Raw genomic sequence first — 9655 nt, forward strand, 5'->3', positions numbered from 1 at the left:
CATCTGGTCCTGATCCTGTTGTAATCTGAGGTAACCCTCTTCGCTGTCCACTACACCTTCAATTTTGGTGTCATCTGCGGCACTCAGAGACATGCATCTGCAGACAGCATTACTAACAGTCACACCTCACTGACAGTCACACCTCCAGACAACATTGGGTATTAGTCACTTCCAACAGGGTCATTCATGTGTGATATAAGATCCTGACTGATCCTCTCTGAACGAAGGACTTACTCAGTTCAGTTTTGAGTTCCCATTGTGAGTAACAGGCTCAGCTGGGAGAAATGAACATTACGACTGCAGCTACTAACATCTGAGATTGGCCGAAGCTGATTTCAGTGTTGGACAGCAGAGAGGGCAGAGTGTGATCCCACCAGCTGGGCCTGGACCAACGGAGTGAAGAGTAAATGCCTCAGATTGCAATGATTGTGGTCACAGCAGCTTTTAGTTTCTGTTCTGTTTAGAATCTTGTAAACTCAACAAATTCCAGACCAAAGGGATCATTTGAAAATGATTGATGATTGGCTCTCAGCCCAACCTTCAGCCGATGTGTCATTGATTGACCGGCCAGGCAGCCAATCAAAACAATCATTTGCTGAAATCCTGCCAAATAACTGAGTGGCTGATGGTCATTTCCAAAGTACTCACAAGACACCAACTGAATCTTCTTCACCTTTATTCCCTTTTTCAGATTGACATTGATAAAAAACAGACTGCAATTAACAGCCCAGACAGAGGTAGCTGCACAAATTCACAGCCACAATGGAGCTTGAGGAAAACACTTGTGGAGATTTTCTCAGTAACATGAGAATACTGTCCCTTTACACAGTGACAAAACCTTAAATTGGAACTGGTGGCTGAGCAGGAAGGAGATCTGGTTTACTGAAGCAGAGACTTCGGAGGTTCACATTGTTTTGTGCAGCTGACAGTCTTCAGCATCTTCGAGAGATTTTACTTGGTATCACAAGTCAACACTGTCCCAATCAAACACTCCCAGGACAAGGACAGCATGGGGTTAGATACAGAGTAAAGCTGCCTCTACACTATCCCCAAGAAATACTCCCATGTCAGGGATATGCATCATGAGATTAGATCCAGAGTAAATCTCCCTGTATACTGTCCCAGTTACCTGCACAAACCCCTGAACCTCAGAAATGTCTCTGAGCCAGTCCTGAGAAGGAAGAGAGTTGAAATTCAGTGCTGACAATGATCTTTGTCCTGCCAGCTCAGCCCTGTTTTATTTAAAGTTGTGTCTCCTCTGTGGACTGTCTCAAACATTCTACACACATTCTGATCTCCTGATGCTCTTGCTGAGGGGAGAGGGGAGGGTCACATGTGTGAGGGCACAGGAGAAGCGAGCGTTGGACTCCCATGCAGACCCAGAGAGGGTCAGCAGGCTGCTGACACTGTAGGTGCTGTCCGAAGCTCGCAGGTAGCTGCTGGTCTGAACCCCGTCCGAAATGACTGCACCGTCCTTCTTCCACTGCACCTCCAGCTCATCAGGATAGAAGTGATTCGCAAGGCACACCAGGGTGGCAGTGCCCTTGGCATTGACCTGCTCTGGGGAGGGGGGCAGCAGGGTCAGCTTGGGCTGAGAGTTCTCACGGCCTGAAAGACAAGAGAAACAATTTTAATCCCTGCCATTCAAAGGGATTTCAATTTTATGAACTTTAACTAACAAACAATTTGCTTGAAGTTTTGCACTCAATACCTAACAACCCCAACAAAAGAACAGACATTTTTGAAATTGCTTTTTGAGATGTGAGTGTCACTGGCAGGGTCAGCATTTATTGCCCATCCCTAATTGCTCCTGAGATGGTGATGGTGAAAGAGAAGGGACAGTTTTGGACTATTGTTTAGGGAATGAATGTGTGCAGCTGGAAGGGCTATCAATGGGGGATCATTTCATTGACAGTGATCAGAACTCAGTGAGATTGAGAGTAGGGATGGAGAAATGCAGAGACTGTGAACATCATTTTGTGATCCTCTCTGGCTCCAGATGAGATGTATGAAGGGGGGATAAGGTGATCACAAAGCAGATGGGTATTTTCCATTTTTGGTTGACAGTGAAAGCAAGGAGTTTGTTTAATCTGGAAATGTATAAAATCCCAGTTAGAGCACAGTGAGAGAACTGTGTACGGTTCTGGTCAACACATTACAGGAAGGATGTGATCCCAATAGAGACGGGGACAGAGGAGGGTTTTGTCACAAAGCAGGAGTTTGAGGAATGATTGGTTTGAAGGGAGATTTGATTAAGGTGCTTAAAATGATGAGGGACTTATATAGAATGGGTAGGAAGGACTGATTTCCATCAGCACAGAGGGCAATAATCAGGCGAGATTAAAATGAACTGGGGGCAGGGTTTGAGGAGCAATTGCTTTCACCCAGAGGCTGGTGGGATCTGGGACTCACTGTCTGAAAGGGTGGGAGAGGCAGAAACCCTCATCACATTGAAAAAACACTTGGATATTCACTTGAAACATTGAAACCTCCAGAGCTATGGAGCAAGAGTTGGAAAGTGGGATGGAGCTCAATACCTCTTTTAAAAACCCACAGATCAGAAGAACTTTATACACAAACCTTGGAGCAGACTTAGATCCAAACATTTCAGGAAGGAGTCACGTTCAGTGTCTGTGTAGAAGATTCTAGATTACATTTCAAACCTTGCTGCAACAACTGGGCTGAGGTCAAGGGTGAGGCTGCAAAGACACTCAGTGTCCCAGGGTTACCCAGGGTCACTGCTCCTAATGACCCCGTGACCCCTGTAAGGTGAGAGTGTACGGACAATGTGTGGGTCAAGAAGGATGTGATCCCAATAGAAAAGAAACGGGGGATTTTTGAAGATTTTATCAGGAATAGTGAGTTTTAGCTTTGAGCAATGATTGGATTGGCTGGAACTGTTTTCGTTCGAACAGAACAGGCTGAGGGGAGATTTGATTGAGGTGTGTAAAATGAGGGAGGGCCTGGAGAGTGGATATGAAGGACTGATTTCCATCAGCAGAGACAGCAAGAAGTAACATAGAGTCAGAAATCATACAATCTGTACGGGTAGAGTTGAGCAAGCACAAGAGAAAAAGACCCTGATGGGAGTAATGTCCAGGCACATGAGCAGTAATCAGGATGTGGGGAAGAAAATAAACCAGAGATGGAAAAGGCCTGTAAGAAAGGCCTCATTGCAATATGAATGGGGGACTTCAATATGCAGGTGGACGGGAAAACCAGTTTGGTAGTCAATCGCCAGAAATGCAATTCATGTAACATCTACAAGATGATTGTTTTTTGGAACAACTTCTGGTAGAGCCCTCAGGGGAGTAGGCAATTCTGGATTTGGTCTTGTGTAATGAGGCAGACTTGATTGAGGATCTTAATGTGAAGGTCCCCCTCAGAGGCAGTGACCGTATTGTGACAGAATTCACCCTGCAGTATGAGAGGGAGAAGCTGGAATCAGATGTAATTGTATTGCATTTGAATAGAGATAAATACAAAGACATGAAGGGGGAGCTGGTCAGAGTTGATTGGAAGGGGAGTCTAGCAGGGAAGCAATGGCAGGAGATTTTGGGGGATCATTTGGAAGGGACAGCAGAAATTCAGCCCAAGGACAAACATACATACCAAGGGGATTATGAGACAACTATGGCTGATAAGAGAAATCAGGGACAGCCTAAATGACAGTGGGGGAGAGGTGAGTGTAGTGGACGTTACTAAGGAAAATGTGCTGGGGAAGTAGAAAAGTCTGAATGATCTCAGAGATGAAGGGCATGTCATATGAGGACTGTTTGTGCACTCTAGGGCTGTACTCTGTGGTGTTTAGAAGAGTGAAGGGCTATCTGATTGAAACTTTCAGAATACTGTGAGGCCTGGATAGTGTGGATGTGGAGAAAATGTTTCCACTCGTTGCAGAGACAAGTATGCGAGGGTCAGAGAATGACTCTTTTGAACTGAGGTGATGAGGAATCTCTACAGCCAAAAGGTGCAAAATCTATGCATCTCATTGCCACAGAGGGCTGTGGAGGTCACGTTGTTGAGTGAATTCAAAACAGAGAGAGATAGGTTCTTGATTGGTAATGGGTTTGAAGGCTGTGGAGGGAGGCAGGAGAATGAGCTTGAAAAATATCACAGCCATAATGGAATAGCAGAATAGATTCGATGGGCTGAATGGCTTGATTCTGTTCTAATTAAGGGCCAATTGTCTTTCAGTTTTCCAAATCCTGGGATACTGAAAGCACGGGACTGTGAGCCCTGCTGTAGCTATTTGTCATCAGAACTTTGCCAAGAGGTAACCAGGGAGTGGAGCCAGTGTGTTCCATATGGGAACTTCAGGATGCTTCCGGGGATCCTAGAAGACCATGAGAGTAGGACGGTCAGTGACAGCAGTTGGAGCTCCGGGTTTCGAAGCTTGAGCAGCAGCTGGTGTCAGTGCGGAGTGTCCGTGAGGTTGAGAGCTCCGTGGAGAGCACGTTTCTAGATGTGGTCACTCTGCAGCTTCAGAGTATGCAAGGAGAAAGGGAATGGGGGAGCAGCAGACAGTCCAAAAGGACCAGGCAGCTAGTACAGGAATCCCCTGAGTGCATCCCACTGTCCAACCAGGATTCAGTTCAGAATCCTGGTGAGAATGATGGTTCATCTGGGGAGTGCAGCCAGAGCCAAGTCCCTGGCACCATGGGGAGGGCTCAGCTGTACAGGGGGGCACAAGGAAGACTGGAAGAGCGATAGTGAAAGGAGATTTGAGAGTGAGTGCAATCGATAAGTGTTTCTGCAGCTGCAGATGGGAATCCAGGATGGTGTGTTGTCTCCCTGGTGCCAGGGTCAAGGATGTCACTGAACGGCTGCAGAGCACCCTGAGGGGAGATGGGGAACAGGCAGCAGTCGTGGTCCACATCGGTCCCAGTGACAGAGGGAGAAAAGGGATGTAGTCCTGCAGTCAGAATTTAGGGAGGTCGGGAGGGAGTTCAGAGCAGGAGCTGAAAAGTAGGCATGTGCACATTACTCCCAGTGCCCCAAATAAGTGAGAATAGAAACAGGAAGATAAGACGGATGAATAAGAGGTTGAAAAGAGGGTCGAGCAGGGAGGGCTTTAGATTCTTAGGGCATTGGGCCTGGCTGTGGGTGAGATGTTACCTGTACAGACTGAATGGGATGCTCCTGAACAGAGCTGGGACTGAGTTCCTTGTGGGGTGATTTGTTGCTGCTTTGGAGAGAGTTTAAACTGACTTGGTAGGGCTGTGGTAGCCAGGGGGGAATATCAGAGAGAAACACCAAGGTTCACAGAATCCTCAGTGCAGTCCAAAGATCACCATCAAGTGAAAAGGATGTAGAAGAACAAATCTGCAAGGAATTTACAGGGTCTGTCAAATCACTACGTAGAGTTGTTATAAATAGGGTGGCTGGGGGGGTGGGGAGGGGAAGAGCTTTAATTATCCTCATAGACTGGATAGTATCATTGTGAAGGGGGGCAGAGAGGGGCCAGTGTTGTGAGAGGGTGCTCAGGTGAACTTTCTCCAGCCGTGTGTTTCCAGTCCAATGAGAAAGGAGGCTCTGTTATACCTGGATCTTGGGAATGAGGAGGCCCAAGTAGATCAAGTGTCAGTGAGAGGACATTAAGGGAAGAGTAATCATTGTATCATAAGGTTGAGGGTGACCATGGAAAAGGAAAAAAGGACAATCCAGATTCGAAATGATTCACTTGGGAAAACACAGACTTCCGTTGGGTAAGAACACATCAGTGTGAATGAACTGGGGTTAAAGGTTGCAGCAAAGTCCTGAAGTGAATAATAGAGATCGTAGTTCAGGGACAGTCGAGGTATATTTGAGGAATGGCACTCAATTCCTGGCTGTTTTGAGACAGAAGTGGTCGAAATATTGTAAATAAGAAAAGGGCAAAAGTGTAACTAGGGAGTGAATAGGTCCCCTTAAAGATGGCTAATTCACTTAACCTGCACATTCCTGTCCACTTTGGGCAATTTAGCATGACCAATCCATCTAACTTAGACATCTTTGGACTGTGTGAGGAAACTGGAGTACCCAAAGGGATAGTCAATGTGGCTTTGTGGATTGGAAATCATATCTCACTAACTTGATTGAGTTTTTTTGAAGAGGAAACAAAGAAGATTGATGAAGGCAGAGCAATTGACATTGTCCACCTGGATTTTAACAAAGCATTTGACAAGGTTAGCCATGGTAGAATGAGTAGGAAGGTTAGGTCACATGAGTTCCAGGTTGAGCTAGTCATTTGGATAAAAAATTGACTTGAGGTAGGAGACAAAGAGTGGTGGTAGAGGGCTGCGTTTTGGACTGGAAGTCTGTGACCAGTGATGTGCCATAAATATCGGTGCTGGGTCCACTATTTTCATGATTTAAATAAATGATCTTGATGTGAATATAGTAGGTAAATTTAGTAAGTTTGCAGATTACATCAAAATTGGTGGTGAAGTGGATAATGAAGAAGATTATCTCACAGTACAGCAGGACCTTGATCAGTTCGGCCAATGGCTGAGGAGTGACAGATGGTGTTCAATTTAGATAAGTGCAAGATGTTGCATTTTGGAAAGGCAGGATTTACACAGTTAATGGTAGGGCCTGTGGATTAATGGTAGGACCCTGGGGATTAATGGTAGGGCCCTGGGGATTAATAGTAAGGCCCTGGGGAGTGTTGTCGAACAGAGTCCTAGCAGTTCGGATACACAGGAAGGATGTTATTAAACAGGAAAGGGTGCAGAAAATATTTACAAGGATTTTACCAGGAGTGGAAGGTTTGAGCAAGAGGGAGAGACTGAATGGTCTGGGGCTCAGAGGTGACCTTACAGAGATTTAAAAAACCACGAGGGGCACAGAAAGGGTAAACAGCTAAGGTCTTTTCCCTAAGACGGGCGAGTCCAAATCTGGAGGCATAGGTTTAAGAGGAGAGCGGAAGATTCAAAAGGGTACCGAGGAGTAACATTTTCATGCAGAGGGTGCTGCATATATAGAACAAGCTGCCAGAGGAAGTGAATGTGGCGCATAAAATTACAGCATTTAAAAGACATTTGGATGTACACATGAATAGGAAGCATTTTGAGGGATATGGGCCAAATACTGGCAAAGGGGACTCGATCAGTTTAGGATATCTGGTCGGCACAGACGAATTGGACCGAAGGGTCTATTTCAGTGCTATACAACTCAATGACTATGAGAGGCTGGACCCTGAAGTACAGGAAGCTGAGGAGTGACCAGATAGAGGTTTGTGAAATCCTGATGGGGTGAGATAATGTAAATAATTCAGGAGGATGTCAATGTTTTGTAGCGAGGGTAGAAAACATTTCCAAAGATTGTTCCAGGAATGAGAAACCTCCGTTATGAAGATAGACTGGAGAAGAGATGGCTGAGAGGGGATTTGTTCGAGGAATTCAAAATCAGGACGGGTTTGATCAGAGCAAACGGGGAAAAAATGTTCCCATTCATGAAAGGATTGAGAGCAAGAGGCCACAGATTGGAAGTGATTGGTAAAAGAAGCAAAAGTCAAATAAGGAAAAACATTTTCAGCCAGTGAGTGGTTAAGGTGTGGAATGCACTGCCTGAGAGTGTGGTGGAGGCAGCTTCAATTGAAACATTCTGAAGGGAATGAGACTGTTATTCGAAAAGGAACAATGTGCAGGGTGACAGGGAGAAGGCAGGAGAATGACACTCAGTGAATTGCGCATTCAGAGAGCCAGTGCAGACAAGATGGGCAGAATGGCCTCCTTATATGCTGTAACAATTCTGTGATTGTGTAATTAAGCAGAGTTAAAGCTGGGGGAGGTGGGAGCTCGGTGTCTCACTGTGCTGCTGCTGCTGCTGCTGAGGTCAGTGAGATCAGAGACTAGGACAGGGAGCCAGAGCTCACATCAAACTCTGCCTGTGTCCGTCACACTGAGACTGGCAGGAGGCTACTCACTGATTTCACTCCATGCTGCAGGAATGGGACCACAGGCTGCAAATGGACAGAGCTCCTCCACACGGTGAGTAAAACTGACTGACTTATATCTTGTTTTTTTAAAGGGAGCAACAGAACTAAAGAAATACAGCTGGACACCCTGTTAGACACAGTGCTCCTCAATCAACTATTTCATTCACTGCAGCTCCCCACGAACACCTTCAACAATTCAACATTTGTGTTTTAGAAATTATGTTTGACAGGGTTAATAACAGAGGATTGAGCTTTACTTACTCAGTCTGAGCTTGGTTCCTTTACCGAACGTGTACCACAGTGAGAGCTCCCAGTGCAGAGGCTGCACAAAAACCTCTGCTCTCTGCTTCTGTCTGTTTCTCTCACCCTCTCCCTCTCTCTGTCTGTCTCAACCATTCTCACCTTCTCCTTGTCTCTTTGTTGTCTCTCACTGTCTCTCTGTTTCGCTCATGTCTTTCTTTCTCTCCTTTTCTCTCATTCTTTCTCTCTCTTCTCTCTATCTCTCTCACACTAAGTTGTTTCCAGCTGAGCTTGTGCAGTTTGTGAAATTTATTTTTCGATGTTAAATCTTGCAGCTGCTCTTCCCATGTAGCCATGGAGTGGAAGAGGGAAACTTGAGGCCGTCAGTGAACGGTGGACACCACAGGGACTGGAGTGTGTAGTGGACCGTGACAATCCCAGCATGGGATAATTTGTTCAGTTTCATTTATATATAAGCTATGAATTTGTCAGTACAGGAGGTGGGACTGTGTGTCTATTATTATATATTTTATGTAACTGTGGTATGTGTAAATGCAGGAGATGATCCTCTGTCTACTCAGGTTTTTGTATGGCTCTGTATCACTGTGTAGAGGGTAGGCTTCATCTTGCATACAATAATAGTCACCAACATCCAATTCCTGTACATTACTGATTGTCAGGGTGAATTCTATATCGTATCCACTGCCGGTGAATCGCTCAGAGACTCCTGTGAATCGAGTTGTTGCACCATAGATTAGGAGACTGGGCTTCTGACCTTCTCGCTGCTGGTACCAGGAAAGATCATCATCAATATTTTGACTGGCCGTACAGGTGATGGTTGCAGTCTGTCCCAGTCTCACTGACAGCACCGGGGGAGACTGGCTCATGATGATGTCCCCACTGATACCTGAGGGGTCAGAGAGAAACACAGTGAAGTCAGAACTGTCACAGAAAGAGCCTGTCAAATGAGAGATTGTTGGAGACACTGAGCATTCCTCTGGTTTCAGCATTTTTCCTTCAATCACAAGTCAGTAGAATTGGAGTGAAATGGAGAGCAGCTAAAGATTCAAGGTGGAAGGAGAGAGATTTGTACCTGCAACACAGAATGCCAGGGGCCAGATCAGCTGGATGTGTGAAATCATGGTGTGTGCTCCTGTCCCTGGTTCCTGATAAACTCTCCCTTCACTTGGCTCTGCTTTATAAAGCTGCAGCCTGTGAGAGTCTGACTGGGTGTTCCTCAGTATGTAAATGGCATCAGGCAGAGAGAGCCACGTCAGTCCCTCACACTTCCTCTTCTCTCTCTCTCTCTCTCTCTGTCTCAGACAGTCATTGAAGTGAACAAACTGAATAAGACCATTTGACTCATTGCTTCTGTGCTGGTCAACAATGAACTGATGACACTAATCCCATTCTCCAGCTCTTGATCCATAGCCCTGGAGGCTACAGCAAGACAAGTGAATACCTAAATATTCCTTCAATGTTCCGAGAGTTTGT

At 45.7% G+C, this 9655-nt stretch overlaps 1 gene segment (V, D, J or C); it reads right to left on the minus strand.

Moving 5' to 3' along the window:
- Positions 1-659: 659 nt before the first annotated feature.
- Positions 660-9351, minus strand: LOC122544477 (Ig kappa chain V region Mem5-like). The segment is given in 4 exon segments: positions 660-1608; positions 8183-8216; positions 8773-9068; positions 9255-9351. Coding segments are annotated over 4 exon segments (708 nt in total).
- Positions 9352-9655: the final 304 nt, after the last annotated feature.

Source organism: Chiloscyllium plagiosum, unplaced genomic scaffold (genome assembly GCF_037043375.1).
Source record: "Chiloscyllium plagiosum isolate Xiang-an unplaced genomic scaffold, Cpla_swu_hap1 HiC_scaffold_9, whole genome shotgun sequence".
In the NCBI taxonomy this organism is placed as follows: domain Eukaryota; kingdom Metazoa; phylum Chordata; class Chondrichthyes; order Orectolobiformes; family Hemiscylliidae; genus Chiloscyllium; species Chiloscyllium plagiosum.